Raw genomic sequence first — 21,171 nt, forward strand, 5'->3', positions numbered from 1 at the left:
TCAGAGCCTATTTCTAGGACTCCAAATCAAAACCTATGCAGCCAGGACTGGAATACACCACTTACACTAACACAGCAGGTCAACACAAACCAGTGAGCCACGAGAGCTTAGTGACCCCCTGAAGCAGCCGAGGCCCGAGCATGTGCACCACAGCTGTCCTAATGGATCTGGCTCATCCCAGTTCTACAGAAAGAAATACAACTTTGGGGAATCTGATTTTTTTTTTAATTTTTTATTTCTGTGCATTGTAAGTGGAACCTGGAAGGAACAGAATTAATAGGATTGTATAAAACCCCCGGTTTATACATTCCTGAATGTGAATTCTTCCCCACAACACAGAAAAGCTCCAGTAAGTAAAAACCAACTGAAGACAGTGCCATTGATGGAGATCTGTTTATCTCAAGCTTCTGTTCCATAACCTCACAAAAACTAGACCATTAAAAAAAATTACTAGGTGAGATCTGGTCCACACATCCTCGGGTACTGAAGAAAATTTAACAGGGGCGATGGTCTGGTACACGTTTTCTGGGGAGAAAAAGAATCAGAAAATCACACCACACTGATGTCCACTAGCCACTCCTCACCCACCCTTATTTTTAATCTTTAACTAGTATTTTGTGTTCAGTGACAGCTTTATCTCAACACATAAAAACCAGAACCACCTCAGAGCTAACACACCACCCATGACTATGCTAAAAACAAATCTTGTGATTCAAAAAGCAGGGAAAACTACCTGGTAGCAAGCACCCAGGCACCTGCCTATCAGCAGCAATTCTTCTCAAACCTTGTAACAAACATGTTTCTGTTTTAGCTGCAGATTCTATCTTGGAAATAGCTGGACATTTCACTACAATTCTTGCCAAAAGAAAAAAGAAAGCATGACCCCTTACATTTTGGTCAGCCACTTGTACAGGTGTTTAGCGGTGACCTGAGATTAACTAGGCATTACTCAGGCAGTGCAATTTAAGTTTGCTGATGGCACTAAAGGCCTGATGATACTGGTAATGTAATAAAATGATCTAATATGAACATCTGTATGTCACATGCCAGGTTCCCTTTCAAAACTAAAAAAGTTTCCCTTTTTTAGATCAAGACTTCTCTGCACCCTTACTCTTCCACAGAAGGAGGTTTACACCACTGTGACTGACCACGCAGATACTCTGATCATACCTTGGTGCTGCTTTAATGATGTCATCTACACGAAGAATCATTTCTGCTGCTTCAGCTGCACTCAGCAAAACTTGTCTCTTGACATGGAAACTTTCTGTTACTCCCAAAACTGACATGTCCCCAATGACACCCTCTTTCATATCTGTAAGAAGAAATACATTAAGAGATGGTTTTTTGTTTTTTGTTGGTTTTTTTTTAACTCAGCATTTTACTTAAGGAAATTACAAGAGGCTGAGATCATAGTAATTCACCTGCTCAAATGAACTACACTGATAGTTAGGGGAAGTATTAAATAAAATCTTCTACATCAAGGCTCCTGATTTAAGCCTAATGTTAAAATTACTTACAAACAATGGCAAAAATTTTATACACTGTGATGAGGACACAAGATCCCAATAGGACTCTCAGCACTATGTCCTTAGGTATATTAACTTGAGGATTCTTCTCCACAACTCTGTGGTTGTTGTTCAGTTGGGTTGTTGGGTTTGGGGTTTGTTTTGGTTTTTTTTTGGAAGGGCAGGGGGAAAGGGAAGGATGTTCTGTTCTTATGGGGTTTTAGCTGGTTGCTGGTTTTAGAACAATGCTTTTCTTTTTAAGCTTCCTATAACTAGACTCAGTGTAAGGAAAGTGCATTTAGAGGTGGAAACCATCCACTTAAGAAACAAAGGTTTTCACTCTACTGTCAAAAGGCTGTTAGAACAGAAAAGGAATGTAGTGCTGTACACCCAAGCTCTAGGCAAAGCAAACAAATCAGCATACTCAGCTCTCCCTACTGAATCTATGTGACAGACATACATGAACAATTTTAATGAGCTTAATGGACCTGCCAAACAGCAATTCAAATAGAAGCAAAACTCATCCACTTACCCAGTCCGTAAGTGGTCTTCCCTTCACTATGAGCAGCTCTGAGCTGAGCAACCAAATCAGCACTGTCATAGCCAGCATTATCAGCTATTATTGTTGGGATCTAAGGGGATAAACACAGGTTGGTTTTAATTAACACGGGGACTGACTGTTAGTAAACATGAAACATACTTTGATGTTATTAGTTTACAAATGAACTTCAAGAAGATGCTTCAGAAACATGGCAGATGATCTGTTAATGTGATAAGGAGAAAGTAAAAAACCCAAACTAACTTTCTAAGAATTTCAAGACCCTGTTTTAAGAAAGTACCTAAGAGGACAAAAGCATGTTAGCAGATTTGTCAGTTCATTTTACACGGACAGAATAAAAAAAAAATAATCTTGTGTTTTATAATTTCAGACTACAACTGGAGAATTTTTTTAATTTAAAAAGCACAGGTCTGCTGGGAAGCATTAACTACCTGACCATTCTGTTCACTGTTTCTGTGACAGCAGTGCAAACTTGCACGTGTTGACTGAAGAGGTGATGCCAAGTGTTACTATGCTCTTGAATTTTCTTGGGAGAAAGGTTTTCCCAAATTTAAATTGCAGAAAGTCAATTTTTTCTCAAATTGACAGCCTATTAGCACAACTGTATTAGTATTTCTTGTGACACTCTTATTTCCTACTAAGATGCAATCTCCAGTTCAAGACTAGAAACTTGTAGATAGTACTAGAGTATGGATACACCTAAACAGCACTACAGCATCAATGGAACAGAAGGGTTGCTCTTTTCTAAATCAGTTGTCAACTACATAAGATTAGATTTTTATGTACTATTTCTGCAGCACTTTTAACTATCAGGTAAGGACAGCAAGAACCAATTAGAGGGCTAGCATATGAACATTCACAATTCTGTAACATGCAGAATTATTAAAACACCACTACTTTTTTCCTAAGAGAAAAAAACAATTTCCCCCTTTGTTTATCCAAGATGTATTGCTAAACGTCACTTTTTTACTTTGGACAACCAAAACTCTTAAAGTGAAGCAAATATCTGATGTCACAAGTTTGTAAACTTCACGAAACTTTGTCTCTTAATACAGCAATCTGATTACATAAACCTACCATTCGTAAAGCCTTAGCAAAGGACTCCATAGCAACAGACTCTTTGCCAGGTGTTCTGACAGCAAGTTCTGCAACAGCATTAGCCATCAGCATCTCCGAACAACCTGTTCATTGAAGATACACAGATGTTACACATCTGATGTTCAGTAATACAAAATGTGTGACATTTGCAAAGAATTTGATATTCACCTCCACCATACACAGTTCTTGTGTCCTTCACAGTCTGAGCCAGGACACAGAGAGCATCATGCAAAGACCTCTCTGCTTCATCTAGAATCTGCTGTGTGGCTCCACGCAAAACTATGGTGCAAGCTTCACCTAGAAAGCACAAATGTAAAAGGATTAAAAAGAGAAACCAGGACACAAAAATGGGCTGTAACAAAGTATTTACAATGGTTTTGCTATCACTGCAATCCAGATTTTTATTACTTAAGTTTGGGAGCAAAAGAAAGCATGATGACATTTCAAAGACAGAAAATTAATATCACCTCAAAACTCCTTGAAAAATTATGAGTATCAGCATTTACTAGAACAAGCTCTCAAGCTCTTTAAGTATGACATATTACTACTTTTCTTGTCAACTGAATTTTCCAAAGCAGAAACCTTGGTTCCCATCCTTAGAAATTATTATATACGTTCATATAATACAAAACATCCAGTTTCAACCATGAAACTGTAGATTTTTACTGAAAAGCAAGGCTTTAGTAAAAGGAGTTACATGAATCATTACAGAATTCCTATGCCTCGCTGAAAACTAAACAGCATTAGCAGAGGGTTAACACAAATGTTACTGATAAAACACTTACCCATTGCCACTCCAGAGAAATGAATGAGTTTATCTTCTCCAATCATGACTTCTTCAATAAGCTTGCAGCTTCCTAGTTTTACTAGCTCAGGGTGATCAAAAGTTGATGCGATTTCACCACCTACAAGTGTGGTGAAAAGAGATCATAAAGAAATCAGAGCTCACAATGAAAGCATCCCTTCAGGCAAGGTCTAACCAAGGGAGGGTTGTGTGTGAAAAAAAACCATCTTTGTAATTGCCTCAAGCCAAGACTTTCTCATGTCAATATGTAAGCATCAGAAACCTTTAACTAATGCTGATAAATCCTTAAAACACCAGTGGTTTTTTTCGTATCACAAGGACTAAAATGCTTGTGAGTTGTGTCTGGTAACAGAATAAACAATCATCTTTGTTAGCACTACAATGTCATTATGTTTTAAGTTTCCACAGTGTTTACTAATTAAGTATTTATAAAATACTAAATGAAGCTTCTTATGCTTTAAAACTTGAGCTTGTGACAGTATTCATTTTGCCTGCCTGATGATGGCTGAGAACCAGTGGCCACCATACTCCTGCAAGTCTCATTCCATGCTGTAGCAGCAATACTGTGCATGATCTGCAAACTGCCGTATCATAAACAAAACAAGCATTATGAAGACAAAAACATCTTTGAACACAACATCATTTTAATTCTTCTTTCCTCCTCCCATTAGAAAACTCTTTACATGTATACATTCCCAGTGCATGCTGAAATATCTCACAGTAGCGTACCACTGCGTAGTTGTAGCACTACAAGGAAAACCAAGACTTGTATCAGAGAGTTTGTGTGTATTAAAAACTTGTCCTTTTTTCAGCTATACTATTCAAGCCAATGTGCTCTGAAAAGGCCCATATGCTCTGCACAGAAAGTTTGCTTTGAATTTCTTCCAGAAAGCAATGTTCCTCCCAGTCTAGCACTTGCCTGTGTCAATGTGCCTACTGACAGTTACACACAATTGCTACTTCAGTTATGCTAAGACACTAAACAAGACAGTGTCTCTTCCTTTCTCCTGCAAAGCAAATTCATCATCCTTCCTGATCACTTTCAATATCAACTATGATGTCCAAGTTAACTATCTCTAACTTCAGCAGTGAGAATTATCTGTATCATTCCACAGGTTTCATTTTCATTAGTTACTAGAATCACATTTATGCTGACCACTACTCAAAACATCCAAGGTTGTTCATACCATTTTGAGGTCCACCTCAAGTCAACAACCCAGTCCCACATTTTTAACAAAGCATGACTCTTTAGTCTTCTCTATCATTACAGTCAAACAACAGACATTTAGAACCAAGTGCTATCACTAAATCAAAAACTGTTAGTATTAACTTGTGGAGTTATTCTTTCTGTTGCTAAGTTTCATCTTTTCCCTAAAAAACAAACCTTTCAGAATCTTATCAAGCAGGAACTTAACTGAAAATATTTTTAAAATATGAAAGAAAATTACTGACTTGCACTAACTTGCTAAATTATACCCCATGTTTTGCATTATGATCATTTATTCACAGATGCTGGAGAAAAAGTAGTATGTTTAAGTAAGTTAAATGTTTACTAATGATCAAACAAATGATGTACCACTCCAAGTTTCATACATCAAGATACTCTACAGACCTGTGACAAGAGCCAGACGTTCTACACCAGCAAAGTCTGCATGTTCAATAGCCATGACACCAGCAGCTCCAAAGAGATGTTCAGGGTAGTTGTAGATCAGCTGCCTAAAATTAAAACACATCTCACCATCACACACAGAACAAACCTTTCAAAACAACACAGGAACAAAAGACACCAGATTCTCAGTAGCATGGACACAGGACAGATTTCTGAAAGCTACTAAAGCAGTCAGTGTATGAGGCACCTGCCACACATGGAATGTTACACAACACGGAAGCAAAGGCAGGAAAACGTGCAAAGCTAAGAAAAAAAACCCCAATTCAAACTATGATGCTTTTTGAAATACCCTTTCTTTGAAGAAACACTATCACACTAAGCACAGGCAGCCATATGCTTTAAGGTCCAAGTCCTTTGATCCTACATACCTGCTTGGCATTTAACTGCCTGTTCTAGCAGAATGAATTAAAACAACATCGGGAGTAAGGTAACTCTCCCCTTTTCCAAAGAAATACATACCTGTTAATAAAGCAATTTATTCCATGTTTAAGAATACGATCCACTTTCTCCTTCATTTTTTCTTTTTCTGCCTGTTCTATTTCTGCCACTTTTGCTGTGGAGTCCACTCTAACACGAGAGCCAAAAATCTAAATCAAAGAAAATAGAGTTCAGACTTCAGTCTCAAAATTCCATTTACAAAAACACAGTTTCTCAACAGTAGTTCTGTCACATACCTTAATCTTGTCTGTATCCATACCAGTATTTGCAATAAGAATCTTTGCATTTTCAATTCTTTTTGGTTGATTTACACCAATCTTCTTGTCAAGTAAAAAGCCTGTAGTAACAGAAAGGTCTTGTAAAACATCAAATTAAAAAAGGAGAACAATTACTAGTTATTACAAAATCCCCCACCTTTCGTATTCAATTTAATAACAACAGTGTTTCCCATAACAAATTTACATAGATGTGTAGCCTTTAGCAGCTTTATTTCTCAAGTGCATACACAGTCAACACTCAAAGACTTACCTTCATCTAAGTAGGAATCAGCCAAACTTCCACCAAGTTTCTTAATGACATGGATAGCCTCCAAATTACCAGAACCTTTCAACCTAAGAACAGCTTCTACAGCCAGCTTGACAAAGTGATCCTTATGGTGAGTAAGCAATTTGGATGAAAGAGTTGTTCCTGCAATGTTCATCAAGTCTTCACGGAACTTCAATTCATCATTACTAAAATAAAGACAGTTCTGTTAAGGTGGAAAGTCTGAAAGCCTTAACTACCACTAACTACCACCATGAGTCTAGCCATCACCTCTTCTAATCTGTATCTATATGTACCAAATTCTCTTTTGCGGAACGCTGCACAGAATCTCTCCACTGCCCCAGAACACAACCTTCTATATGAAATCCAAGTTTTGTCAGGAGAATTTTCGCATTCAGCTTTAGAAAGTTTGTGCTTTCAAAGTGCAGGGCATTGGAAATAGCTGTATTTAAATTGCGAGTCCGAAATATGAAATAACAGCTCAGATCTTTGTTCTGGGGAACAAATTACAGCTTGTATTTAATTTCTGCACATCACAGACATCTTGAATATCATAAAGCTTCTTTAGCTCATTTGGAAAAAAAACACACAGTATTTTTTTCTCAACTGTTCAAATTCATGAACTCAGCCTTCACACTGCTTTAACAAGAGTGAAAAAATTACCCATGGACTGCAATTTGCATTGATGCTTTGATCTTGAGTAGTTTTTTATGAAGAGTTACAGCAAATGGACATTACTAACCCATGATCCACGGCTGCTTTCAAAAGTGCCTCTCTTGAAGCCTTTGTGGCTGCTCTCCAGCCTGCAATGATGGTCTGAGGATGAATCTTCCTTGCAATCAGTAATTCTGCCTCCTATTTAAATGAAATCAATAATTACTTCCCCCCTAAAAAAGTACAGTTACACTAACTAGAGATGACATGTTCGTTTATGGATGCAACTTTAAAGTGTAATTGAAAAAAGCTATCTTCATTTTTCTGAGGAACTTGTCAAGCTAATAGATCACTCCTTAAGATGCTCTTGATCCCAGCTCCTGGAGCTGAGATGATCAGCACATCTGCCACAGCTCTGCAAGGAAGATTTACTCATTTCTCAAATCCTTTTCAACTCCCTAGTAATTTCAGGTTTACAGTTTGGCAGTGTAAACTTTTCCATAAGCATAAAATCCAGAGTTTAAAGTATGGATTCAGGTGTTGAGCAGGGAGCAGAATTTAGCAGGACTTTTTTTTCTGTAGAAATGGATTTCAGAGAACTGAGTCTCACAACTAAGCAGTGCTGCATGCTGCTCAGTGCAATAGCCAGGAAGTGACCTGTGAAGAGTCAACTTAAAACACTTGAGAGTTTATAAAAATTATATAAGAAATAATAGTCTATAATAATACCCAAAAAATGATGATGCAATACCTAAGGGTTGTTTTTCTCCCCCTATTAAGTTCAACAGCAACAGAGCAAGCTATTCCTTTCTATACTTGGGGAGCCCTTTCACAAACATAGGATAACATACCTCCTACTGGTGGTATCACAGAACTACACTGACAAACATCTGAAAAAACGTAATACATCACCCTCAGTAATTCAGCTGCCAACACCGTGACAGATGTAGTTCCATCACCAACTTCATCATCTTGAACCTTTGACATATCTGAAGAAGGAAAACACAGTATTAATGCTATTTTTCTCATGCATTAGTTTGGACGAGGAAAACAGGTCTTACTCTTTGTGTAAAGAAGGAATTCTAAAAAAATCCCCAGAAAAACAAGTGATCCAAATGAAATTCAACATTCTTCAAATTCTTGCTCTTTATTTGCAACCTAGACACCAGTTTCAGCCTGGTGATGGTCAAGATGCTCCCCTGTGTTACCCATTCTAAAAGGGGTTATCAAAAGGAAGTACAGCCAGATAGAAGCTCTAAGGCATAGATACAAGATCAAAAACTGTAATAACCAGGTCTGCTACATGAACTGCTGATAAACTGAGACGCAGAAAAGACAAAATCAGTAGGAAACCTGAAAACAATAGTTCAGGCTCCTGCTTGTCACCAGCAGTGGATCACTGGCACAATAAAACAGCTGCTCACAACAGTAAACTCCACAGAAGTACAGCTGTCACTCACTGAGTGACAGAGATTTAAATCTGGGAGACACAGAGAGAACTTTGGTTGCTGCACAGATTTCTGCTCCGAATTTTCATACTGCAAAAAGAGGGGCACATAGCTGTCTTTAGTCCCTTCTGAGTCATGGGACAAAGCAGGGTTGAGGCAAAAGAAGATGAAAAAACAGTTCTGAAGAGCAGCATACACTACAATTTAACTTTTGCAGAATGCCACAACTCTTGCAATACCCTGCCCTTCTTACTTTAGGATTTCTGGTCCCCCTTACTTCAATTTTTCACAGAATTTCAAGAACAATTTTCTAAGAACAAATAAAAACTCTGTGATAGAGTTACAAATTAAGAAATATCAAGCCTGTAAGAACTCACCAACCAAGACCTTGGCAGCTGGATTGTCAACTCCAATAGCTTTCAGGATAGTTGCACCATCATTAGTAACTGTCACGGAGCTGTCTCTCCCAGTACTTAAAAGAATCTTGTCCTACAAGATGTGAGATTTAGAATACTGCTTGAAAGCGCACTGGAACTATTAAAGCTAAATTAACAGGTATGACTACTGAGAGCCTGCAGTTGTCTTACCATGCCTTTAGGCCCCAGGGTGCTCTTGACTAGGTCACCAATGGCAATGGCACCAACAAAGGATGACTGAAATGAAAAAAAAATATGCCTCAGGGAACAATTTATTTCTAAAGTAATACAGGAATTCTACACAATCACATAGCTTTCGACATTTTAACCAAACCTTCCACCTCCTTCAACAGAGGCATAAGGAAAATTTCTTAACTGCTAAATTTTCATAACCAGATCAAATATACTTAAATCTCCCAGAAACAGTAAGTCTGTCTCAAAGCCAGAAGAAATGCCACCCAATAAACACCAATCTTCTGAGCTCCAATAGAGCCACTTCAGTTTTGGCACTGAAGATTTCTCTAATTTTTCTCTCCCTTCTGTTTACAGACATGGAACAAGTAAAGCCAGTTAGAGACAGAAGCTCCATATCATGATATAGTGTAAGTATTTTCAGTAGTAGAAAAGAGAAAGTTTAATTACCTCTAAGTAACACCAGTTTCTTAGAGAATTAAACTTACCAACCGAGCTGTTTCTGCTTTCTCTTCATCTGCACCTGCCTTGAAAATGTTCACAGGAGCCAGGGAAATGGATGCCTAAAACACAGTTAATGCAAGAATACTGTTCTAGCTTCAACAAAAATACATGTTTGAAAAGCAAATCCCTGACGCTAACAACTTAATATTTTATTAATAAAATTTCTTTAATGCCCCATTTTGTTGTGATAATAGGTATATTTAAGAAATAGTTAAGGTTCTCAAAAATCCCTCTTCAAATCTCTTAGTCTTGTGAAGGGCTTACAAGACCGAGTGCAGCTGCTCGCTGACTGCAGTGCACACATCCCTTCGCGGCTGCTGCTCTGCCCAACTCGCCGGCCCTTCCTTACAGCCCGAGGGCAGCCACAACCAGCAGGAACCAAAAGAAGTCTATTTACTGACCATACTGAGGCTTTAGCATTTTGATACCTGAACTGAAGTCATCCTTTATTAATCTTTTTCTTTTGCATACCAATGCTAATTAATCACAGCAGTAACTAACACTGGCCTTTAAGGACCACCATTTGCGAAGCACACAAGGCCTTAAATGAACAAGGCTCAAACACCCCAACACGTGTTCCAGGGCGGGATCGAGATGGGGGGTGTCCCTGCGTGGGCCGCGCCCCGCCCCGGCTCCAGAACCTTCGGGGCCACCCGCGCGCGGGGTCGCGAGCGCCGCCCCCACCCCCGGCACGGCGCGGGGAAAGGAAGGGCGCGGCCTCCAGGCCCCGCGCGCACGCCCGCTCGCGCGGAACGCAGCGCCAACCGGCCTCTCCGCACCCCCGGCCCTGCCCTGGGCCAGGCCGTCGCCATCGCCCCGCCGCTCACCATGGTGCCGGTGCCGCCGGGACCCGCCGTCCGCCCCCTCCCTCAGCAGAGAACCAGCGCCGCGCCGCAGCCCCCACGAGCTCCTCCGGAACTGGCGTCACAGCGGCCGCCGCTTCCGGCGGCGCGCGGGCCTCTGGGAGCCGCAGTCCGGCCCCGCGCCCTCAGCGGCTGCGCGGCCGCAGGATGGGGTCTGTGGGCTGGAGATCTGTTCGGAAGAAATTCCTTACGGTGGGTGGAGAGGCACTGGAGAAAGAAAGCCTGCGTGCCCCATCCCTGGCAGGGTCCAAGGCCAGGCTGGATGGGGCTCTGAGCATCCTGGTCGAGTGGAAGGTGTCCCTGCCAGGCCGGGGTTCGGAGCTAGGTGATTGTTAAGGTCCCTTCCAGCTCCAACTGTTTTATGATTCTCCGGTTCGATGATATTCCTGGAGGTCAAAAGCATTTTTAGTTTCTGCCTGTGGCCTTTCAGTGCGCTTGGCAGACCATCCGAGATGGCTGTTCTTAGACCACGTCTCCAGTTACGAGCAGCGAACAGGAGATGCCCAGCGCAACCCCACTCGATACCCTCCTCAATTCAGTAAAGAAAAACGGGTAACTATGCCCCTGGCAGCTTTGCCAGGGCGAGACAAAACTTAAACCTGGCTTTGTCACTGCTTTTCCTCTACACAAAAAGCCTGTTACCTGGTCATATAAAAAGACAAATATCCAAAGCCAACCTGTATTGTTTTGTATGACTCATTCTCAAGAATTAATTTCAGCTGGTATCCCTCTTCTTGCTGCTAGATACTAAACTCTTGGGATATGTGGGAAGTTGCTTGTTCTAGATTCAAACCAGCCACAGACAGAAATCCATCCCAATGGAGACAGCAAAAGAGAACATGACTAAAACTCTGCCAGCTCTCACCTGTATTGCTAATTTTGTTGATACTTACTTAGTGTTAGCTCTTGAGTATGTTAGGCTTTTTGTATTGTTTTCTTCACAGTTAGATACACTTCCCTCCACAACCGCGTTCTGAAAACTAGACTACTAATTTAATTTAAATATCTTTAGTTTTCCTCATAGTTTTGGAGAAAACTATTTAAGTTTTGGGTAGGGCAAGTAATACAACTAAAACAAGGTGAACAGCTTCTCTCAGAATCACAGCATTCATAAAGATTTGCACTGAAATAATAATTCATTTTAATTTACATTTTCTGCTACTGTGTTGAGTTAGGAGAAAAAATACTTTAAAGTGCCTCAGACTTACCCAAGTTAAGGCTTTTGAAAGGTCCAATGCTCACAGAAAAAAACTACAGCATATTAGTAAATTTGATTTAAGGGGCTTTTGAACATTTTTAAGCTATAAGCACCAGAATAGGAAGAACACCGCAGCAGTGCTGATTCTGAGCTCCTGCTTCTCTCAGCTGTGCAGTGCCCTCACCTCTTTGTGCCAAGGGCAATTTTTCAAGTTGCACTCGCTGTATGTGAAGAAAAAAAAATGCCTCATTTTAAAAATCTCATTTAAAAAAAATCCCAATCTACGTTCATGACAAAGATGTGACAGAAAACCAGCAGAAATGAAACAAAATACTGGAGATGATTTTACAGACTTCAGATCACCATGACCAGTTTTGGGTTTGTTTTTTTCACTACTGAGTAATGACTGGAATATGGAGACAGGGAGGAGAGCAGAGAGAGGTACGTGAAGCAATGATTTAAAGAAAAGCAAAAAAGATTATACAAACAAAACACAATGCAGTGACACTAAAACTGCAAACTATGGAAGTAACCCACAGACAATTTTTAATGTAAAATCAATAGTTTATTGCCATGCTACAATTTTTTTTTTCCAAATGAAGTTGGCACTGGTAAGGGGAAAAATGTACATAACACATTTTTTTAAAAAATGCACATTTGGTAAGCTTTCTCAATAATGACAGCTTAAAAGAAGTGAAATTATTTTAAGATTAACATGGAATGGCATAAAAATACACTCTTTCTGCATAGTATAAGAAATACGGAATGTTTGTAAAAACAAATTAATTGAACAGGGAAAATTACTTGAAATTTCATAAACAATTTGGCAATGGTACTCCCACTGTTTAGACTTTTTATATAAAAGAAATAAAAATCTAGAAAGCTACCTTTATACAAAGTTGCTATATTTATGCCTTTAAGTAGGAAAAAACATTTTATAATGCAAATTAGGACATACAATAATCTTACAATATGATACAATGTAATGACAAGAAAGGAACATACAACACAAGATTTTGGCCTTTGTAGAAATGTCTATTTCTGCATTCAATAAATGCATTTGTGGCACACTGGTGACTACTGTATCACTACTACCAGTCAGCTTTGACGCTAGCGCGGTGCGCAGCTGGCCTGCGGTTTGGCTGGGACACAGGCTGCTTTCCAGGAGACCAAAGGTGATGCTGCAATGAAGCGAGACGTGAAAAAGGCAACGTGCCTGCTGGTCGAGCCATCTGGACTGTGGGACACCATACAACACTCTTTCCTCTCATACCAGAGCATTTCTTATACATTCAGTTATTAAGTACCAAAGTCTTACGAGTGAGAACATCTGTGTTCACGATTTGGCAAAATTTCAAAATACAAAGTTAGTACCAAATATATAATATATTATATATAAAATGTGGGTGTATGATATACACACATATTCCAATGCAAAAAAACTGCATTATTATGGAGTTAAATCCACTGACATCCATTCCTATATAACATGACCATTAAAATACAGGTGTAATCCTGACCTTTTCACACATTTTAGAATCACTTCCTCTTTCATACACAAAAGTTAAAGCAACATATATGCAAGTAATGATTAAGAAATCAAAATTCCCATAGTTATCTGAACTCTGACCACAACAAATAGGATTTGGTTTTCAGTACATTTAATTAAATATATTTATATTTTTACATATTTTTAGACCATTCCTGAAGAACTTGACCAACCAGGTCCTCAGGTGTAACAGAACTGTTACATCAGCAGAACTTGATCTTGGAGGAGCACATCCAGTGGCCCTTGAAGTCAACAGGAATCATTTGTTCGGCTTCAAAGGACACTGCATGCACACCAAACAAGCTCTGGAAGGGTCACCCTGCTAACAAGGAAGGTTTCCTGATGACATTACAGCTCCTTGTCAGACTTCCTTTCCTACTGCCAAAGGGAAGGACCCAAGCCAGGGATCCGTGGACTCTGGGCTCTTTGGGTCACTTGGCAGGTGGCGCTGGGAGCAGCCGTACATAGCACAGCCCCAGCACTGGGGATTGGCAGGGTGAGCTTCACAGCACCTTTTATACTAAGACTTCTCATGGGAAGCAGAGAAGCTGCTTCCCCCACACTCCTCACTTGGCAATTCAGTCACTACAGGTCTCAGACAGGAGCTCTGGCTGGAACCCCAAGGCATTTAGTACTTTGCAGACACAGAGGAAGATGGTCCCTGTTCTGAAGGGCTTGAGCCTATTTTTTAATCATTGTTTTTACATAATCTCCTTTCTATATACACATATTTGCTACATAAAATAGAATTACACCAAAGTAATGGATATAGCAGAAAACATTGTCACAATATATGTATATTACCACACTAAATAATTACTAAAACGGCAAGAAAAATTTTAAAAATGCCCTTCATAATGTATAAAAATATAGAAATGTCCAACACTTGTTTCATCAACCTTATTTCTCATATTCTATTTCTAACTGTACACCTACATATTCTTCCAAACAAAATACTGCGTTAATCTGGAGTAAACACCGTGTTAGGAAAACATCCTCATAAGACATCTGACAGACTTAGTCACATACCTTACAGCACAGCACAAGAAATAATGTATATGTGGTCAGAGTTGCAGATGCTAAGTTGCTCTTTATTTTTTTCTTCTGATTCACTTATCTTGTCTGAAAGAGGAAGTAATTCCTAAAGATAGTGAAAGAACCTCAACGTGACTTTCTTTTTCATAATCTTCTGTAAGAAGGACATCAGCAAACCTGACTCCATCTTAACGCAGTTTTTTGTGGTGGAATTTCTTCTGGATTTTTTTTTCTTGGAGTGTATATGAAGTAAAAATAAAGATATAATAAATGAACTTAGGTTTATATTAAGTAAATACTGTCAAATATAAATGCCTGAATTGCTACCTCAAGGAAGAGATGGGAAAGATCATATAATTAAATTCCAAAAATACCTAACTCTATCTATCACAATGAAGGACCAGACTCCTTTAGGGGAAATAGGAGAATTTCAGATTGAAGTCCACTACTAGTTCCTACTCCATTAGTTTCATCTTATTTGCAGCCATTAAATAAATTAGTACAGTGCAGAAATGGAATTTCACCATTGATCTCACTTTACATGAAGCAAGGAATACTGCTTAGAAATAGATGTCCAAATCAGATATATCATTATATGCTTAAAATAGTTACTGACATTAATCAGTATTTTGTTTTTACTTCACTGACAATGAATAAGAACAATCTGCTCTCTCCTGAATCTCTCTCATTGAGAAGTGGTTAAATATAAAACAAAAACAAGAACAGCCAGATTTTGAGCCAATACAGTGTTATAAAACCAGCAAAATCAACTGCTGGTTTGTCACCTATAAAAAGCAGTCCCGTTTCGACAATGGTTTGGACTTCATACAGTTTACACGTTTCCATGATTCTTTTTACACCCAAGCCATAATCAGAGGTGCAAACACAGACAAATAATCAAACATCAGGGGGTAGGGGGGGAAGGACATTTTATCAATTTATTAAAGGAAATTTCTACTTCAACACTTTTATTTTCTGTAAAAGCTCTGAAGACTTTTATAGGAATAGTGCTTCAATGCACATCATCAGATTCAACCCCTGTCAAATGCAAAACACTGGGGGAAACAAAATATGTTCTAATGAGTGTCAAGGTTTTCAGAATGGTCTTTTTCAATATTGTTTTAGGAAGTCAGCAAAAAAACCACCACAAAAGTTAAAACAATTGGTCCTCCTTCTGAGGAAAATATTATTTTCCTGATATAACAATGGAATAAATTCTCACTTTCTAGCACAGTCTTTATGATGTACTTTTGGTCACTTTTTTGTGTTCTCGAACAACTCAGTTTCCTTGTTTAAAAAATACAGTAATGTATGTCTTTCCCAAATCATTGCACTAAAGGAATACCTAAAGTTAGAGGTTTCCCCTTGTCAAATGTGTTTGAAGGGCAGCAACCGACTGCACTTATGCACATTATGGATGAAAAGTAGAACTGATGGAGATGCTACCATTTTTACAGGACCTAGTTTATGTAAACTTAACATGCCACATTTACTAAAGAAAATGGTTACATATTTCTAATTTCTCAGTCTATACACCTGTGGGCCCAAAATAAATATGATCTAAATACCATGGAGAGATTTCAGCTGAAAACTGAATCCTAGATTACAGACACTAAATCTAACATCACAGCCTTTAAAAGAGACTGAATTGAAAAAATATTTACCAAGTCTCAAAGGGTAAAGTGCATTGCAACTGTATCTACTTCAAGGGGTAGAAAATAAGGAATGCTAAAAATGAGTAGTGTGGCTGACAGGGACTACCCAGTATGTTTGTAGCGTACACAAAACGAGAAAGCATTATCCCACTTGTAAAATGTAACAGGTTAAAAAAGTAGTCCTGGAAAATATGTCATCAGACTTGTTAATATAATTAAGGCTACAGACAGTTGAAATTTCAGTATGTTCTCAATTCTGGGGACCAGAGCTAAGAAAACATTGTGAAACTTGCAACAATGTAAAAAAATTTTCTCAGACCATTCTTTTTATCTGAGACTATTCAGAATAAATCCATAAGAGAGTACCAGAACTAAGGAGGGATATGGCTGGTTGTTGAAATTTCAGCAGGTCACTTATGATCTAGCCAAAGCCTCTGCTTCCCTATTTAGTAGTTAACAATATTATTACTTCCCTGCCTCACAGGTGTGTTTTACGGGTCCAGTTAATTAGTCCAAACTATACAGATGAGGACCATATATTTCCAAGCAGCTAGCTAGATCAAAACAGGTTTGCCTCAAAACACATGCTGAAGCATTAGTTCAGCTCACAAATTTAAGTGAGCTACATGTTAAGAACAAGAATCACACCAATATTATTAATCCAGTAAGTATTTTGCAATACATGGCAATTTCTCTTCAGTACGGACCAGGAGGTCCATAAGGTGAGGCAACGGCAAAGATGTGAGGGAGCAGTTACAGAATCATAGAATCAGGAGACTTGTAAAAGACCTCTGAGATCACTGAAGCCAACCTATGATCGAACACCACCTTGTCAACCAGACCACAGCACCAACTGCCATGTCCATTCTTTCCTTGAACATCTCCAGGGACAGAGACTCTACCACCTCCCTGGGCAGCCCATTCCAATGTCTAATCAGCCCTTCTGTGAAGAATTTCTTGCTAACATCCACCTGGCACAGCTTAAGCCTATGTCCTCTTGTCCTGTTCCTGGCTGACTGGGAGAAGAGAACAATTCCCACCTGGCTGTAACCTTTAAAATGCCTAGTTCTAGGTAGTCTTTGCCTTCTTGAGTACCAAGGTCTCCTCAAAAGTCAGCGAGTCTGTCCAAGAGTATGCAGAGGCTGACCACGAAATAATTAATAAGGTTTGTTTCTTTTAAATATCTCTTTTAAGTTCCTCACAATGGTCTCAATGACTCCCATTTTTTACTTCAGCAAATTATGTTCTTTGTCCATCTGGTATTTCAGTACCATACAGTCTGTAAAGAATAATGAAAGCCAGAGTGAAAAGGTGGCCTGCTACCACCTAATAGTACAGCAAGAGACATATATTTCAGGTGCTACTACTGCTGCCACTACTAAATGAGAGAAGACCAAAGAAAAAAGTTGTAGGAACAGAAATACACACCAATTTAAAAGACAGAAAATAGTTGCAGTTTGGTTTCTATAAAACTTCAATTCAAATATTGCATGGAGACCCTTAATGCTTTTTCAGATCTCCAAATGGCTTTTCTTGCATGTTTTTCCTCACAGTTCAAGGGTTATTTTACATCACACCAGTTCACACAAGTGTCAGTTCCTTTGCAATCACAGGCTCAAGAGCAATCTCTTCTGCTGCTAGTACCAAGGTGCACCTGCAATACTGCCAGAATTCTAACATTATTCAGAGTATTAATAAACAAAATAGAAAAACAACAATTTCTAAGGGTGCCTCCGGCATATTCAACAAACAACATTCTACCTGGATGTACCTGTAACACTGAGCAGCCATCACTGTAACCAAATTCACCAACTGCAAAAGGAAAACAAGTATGCTCATAGATAATACTACCTTCAGATAATTTACTACATATCTTTTTAAATTAAAGTACACTATCACCTATGGATGCACATTGCTAGAACGTACAACTTTCTATAAAGAACTATCAAGTCCAGTACCCTGCCTCCCGTGTAACCTGTGTTTGATGCTTTAGAGGAAGACAATAACTGCATAATAAACCTTTCCAGTTGTGCAATAATGCATGCTGCTGGAGAGCTGGAATATTTCTGTCAGGCATAAAAAAGTAGAACACTGGACGAAGACAACCATTTGACCTTCAAGAGTCTTGCTTTGTCAAATGCAGAGAGTAAGACAAATACATAGATGACCCTGAACAATTAAAGCTATGTACATTATTTTGACTTTTAAAACAAGACATTATGGAACAAATAAAAAGGAAACACACAAATGCAAAGAAAAGAAGGCACACTGAACTAAGAAATGACAAGAGAGCCTTAATTCAAACAGCCCACCTGTGAATTCCTTCACAAAAAACCCCAAAACTTTGATGAGATTTAAATTTTGTCAGATTTCAGAGGGAATTTGATATGTCACTCGGAATTCTATTTTAACGGAAGGAGCTTAAAGCTGTTTTTTGATGTGTTTATAGTTCTGATCAACAACCATCAATGTGTCAAGAAAACTGTCAGGAATTAGAGGCCTTCTTGCCCGCAGACAAAAAAGGTGTGGTGTTTATATTCCTTGAGATGAACCAATATATCTTGTGTATGTCAAACTGAGTGAATTAATGCATTACACACATTTAATTCTGGAGGAACCACTTCAACGAGGAATGAATGTCAGGTATGTATATTGAAAGATTAGGTTTACCTGCTAATAATGCACATATCAAGAGGCTTCAAAAAGTGTTATAAATGCCATTAATGAGTATAGGCACCAGACCAGAATATTTATAAATTCATAACTGACATGTCACTCAGACTCTAATCAATTAAAGAGGCACTGTGAAAGGTGGTGATGCTGCTATGCAGTAATTACTTCTACTGTAGAATGAAATAGTGTTACCTAAAATGAATACTTGCTCTACATTAATTCCCTTTAGTAAGACAAGTACATGAAGTATGCAGAAAAAGTTCTGTTAGTCTATAAAAGGCGTTAGTGTTAAGAAATGCAAAGTACTCGCATCTTCAATTTTATAAACTTCACAAAAGGTGCAAATGATTCAATGCTCCCCAGGCTCACATAGGCAGATCAGTACTGTTATGTCTAGTTTTCCTAGAAGTACCATCATCTCGGGGCAGTGCTTTTTGCAAGCTTGACATAGCAGCAGTTCTTTCAATGTCTATCACAGCATACAGCTCTGTGCGCCTGGTTGGAGTTTGCGGAAGTGGAGTGGTGGGGGTTTTTGGAGTCTGAGGGTTGTCAGAGTCACTACCACCTTCCAAGTCAACCTGTATATAGTTGAGCTGCCTGTGTTCTAAACTTGGACGCCTAATGTCAAAGTTAAAGACTGTTGGGGTACAGTCCCGACGTCGTGTAAATTCTACTTTATGAGCACTTGCTGGTACTGTTACATTCTCTGTATTGACATAGTTATGCATCAGATCTAGGTTATTGTGGTAGCCATTCAGAGACGGGGTCTTTGGTCCTAAACTGTCATCTTCATCTCTGCTCAGCTTGCGGGCTTCCCAAACAGGCGGCAAGGATGGCAAGTTCTCGTAGTTCAGCAGCGCAGTTCTTCTCTGAGCAGAGTTGTTAATGTTCTGGGTGTCTGAGGTACTGGTTGATGTCAAGCGACCTCTCCTGACCCCTGAGGCACTAGGGATTGATAACCTATTTATATTTTCATACACCAATTTGTTACCAGATGGTGTCTCTCTACGTTCATCACTGTCGTACCCAGTGTCCCATTCAGTGTTGTTTGTGCTGCTGCCACTAACTTGATCTCTCCCAAGTTGTTCCAGTTTCTCTCTTTCCATTAACTGCCTTTGCACAGGTGTTGGTCCTAAAACAAACTTCACTCCTTCAGGCTCCAGGAGAACCTGAGCATCTCTGTCATCAGTACACATCTGCTCTTCTTTCACTTTAGTTGTTTCAGTGTTAGAAAGCTTTGATTCCAGTGGCACATGCACACTTGATCGATTTTTTCTTTCCTCTTGTACTCCAGTAGTGTTTACGTAAGTGTGCACCTAAAAGGGAAAGAAAAAAGAAGAAATTCAAACACTATGCCTTCTCCCCCCCTCCAAATTTATTAGCTTCTTAGCTCCCCACTTTTCTAATCAAAATATAAACTTGTGATGGCAGGTGTTTAAGAGCAAAAGCCACCTCTCTTGCATTTTGCTGAACTGTAGTCAGCTTTAGTTTTTTTCCCTGAATTTTTGTTATTAGTTATGTTAATGTTCCTCTAACAGAAAAACAGAATTCATATCTTATGCTGATAATTATTTTTATCTGATGTTTTATCTCAGTTGTGCTCTAGTTCTAGAGATTGGCTGTAATCAAGGCTACCTTGGGCTGCTCTAACTTAGCTTGTTACTTCACCTGGGTAGATCACTGAGAGCTCTACTTTGTTGTCCCTTACCAGTGACCAGCAATTACTTTGGCTAAGTTTATGTTCATAACTTCCACAGTGCAAGGAAATCTACTGTCCACACAAGGAAAAAAGAAAACCCCAACCAAAAAGTAAACCACAGAGAGGCATAAGAAAACCCTTGTTCTCTTGCCTTGTGCACTACTCCAGGAACAAAAAGAGAGGTTGGGCCTACAGGAAGAGCTATCCATTCTTTTTTCACGAACCAACAGCCTCCTAAGAACAGGAACTCAAGTAAAAAAGTACACAATTCCATATGAAGTGTGGCACTCAGATTTAAAAAGAAGCAGGAATTGGCACCACATGTCACTAAGAAAGGCAGAAATACACTTCTAGGTTATATCCCTTCAATTTCCACAATGGATCAATACAAGGCTGAATGGGAGAGACTGGATTCCTTCTCTAAATTTTAATTCTATATCTGGATACCCAAACAGCAAAAGTAGTATTTTACAGCACAGTCATGTAGCTTGCCAACCTTTCTGTCAAGCTCTGCAAGCTGAAGTGTCATTTACCAGCTCACTTGACTCCTCCACTGATTTTTCAAACTCACTTACTAGTCAGTAACTCCAACAGTAACACCTGAGCTCTTCTGCGAGGGCTCCTAAAAAATCTTTTCCCACAAGACAGCTCACAGCACTCTGCTCTGG

The 21,171-nt window shown here is 39.1% G+C and overlaps 2 protein-coding genes across 10 annotated transcripts in view; both read right to left on the reverse strand.

Moving 5' to 3' along the window:
- Positions 1-379: 379 nt before the first annotated feature.
- Positions 380-10,852, reverse strand: CCT2 (chaperonin containing TCP1 subunit 2). 3 transcript variants are annotated; one of them, XM_086884433.1, is made up of 16 exons: positions 10,659-10,852; positions 9,816-9,890; positions 9,307-9,372; positions 9,097-9,208; positions 8,184-8,260; positions 7,360-7,472; positions 6,603-6,805; positions 6,311-6,411; positions 6,096-6,223; positions 5,580-5,683; positions 3,948-4,067; positions 3,331-3,459; positions 3,142-3,245; positions 2,038-2,137; positions 1,171-1,312; positions 380-525 (listed from the first exon to the last, which is right to left on the reverse strand). In XM_086884433.1, exons 1-16 carry the CDS (start codon positions 10,659-10,661, stop codon positions 495-497), a joined length of 1,608 nt encoding a protein of 535 aa, XP_086740559.1. In that variant the 5' UTR covers positions 10,662-10,852; the 3' UTR covers positions 380-494. The 3 variants fall into 3 exon arrangements, with proteins under 3 accessions (XP_086740559.1, XP_023787739.1, XP_023787749.1); XM_023931971.2 differs by lacking the exon at positions 10,659-10,852 and adding an exon at positions 10,260-10,576; XM_023931981.2 differs by lacking the exon at positions 10,659-10,852 and adding an exon at positions 10,233-10,513.
- A 1,583-nt stretch (positions 10,853-12,435) lies between these two features.
- The window catches only part of FRS2 (fibroblast growth factor receptor substrate 2), a 50,377-nt gene continuing 41,641 nt past the window's right edge, over positions 12,436-21,171 (reverse strand). For all 7 annotated transcript variants that reach the window (XM_086884434.1, XM_086884435.1, XM_086884437.1 and 4 more), the window contains one exon: positions 12,436-20,120. In XM_086884434.1, the coding sequence (XP_086740560.1) occupies positions 19,170-20,120 (951 nt within the window). In that variant the 3' untranslated portion in view covers positions 12,436-19,169. The remainder of the gene's footprint in view (positions 20,121-21,171) is intronic.

This window comes from Cyanistes caeruleus, chromosome 4 (genome assembly GCF_971803275.1).
Source record: "Cyanistes caeruleus chromosome 4, bCyaCae1.hap1.1, whole genome shotgun sequence".
NCBI classification, from domain to species: domain Eukaryota; kingdom Metazoa; phylum Chordata; class Aves; order Passeriformes; family Paridae; genus Cyanistes; species Cyanistes caeruleus.

Bases quoted from the DNA above. Each gene is read 5' to 3' on its own strand.
- CCT2 (XM_023931971.2), bottom strand. The intron at 9,373-9,815 runs GTAAGTTTAATT...TTTTCATTTCAG, and splicing joins AAGCAGAAACAGCTCGGTTG to TCATCCTTTGTTGGTGCCAT. The intron at 3,460-3,947 runs GTAAGTGTTTTA...TGTGCTTTCTAG, and splicing joins TTTCTCTGGAGTGGCAATGG to GTGAAGCTTGCACCATAGTT.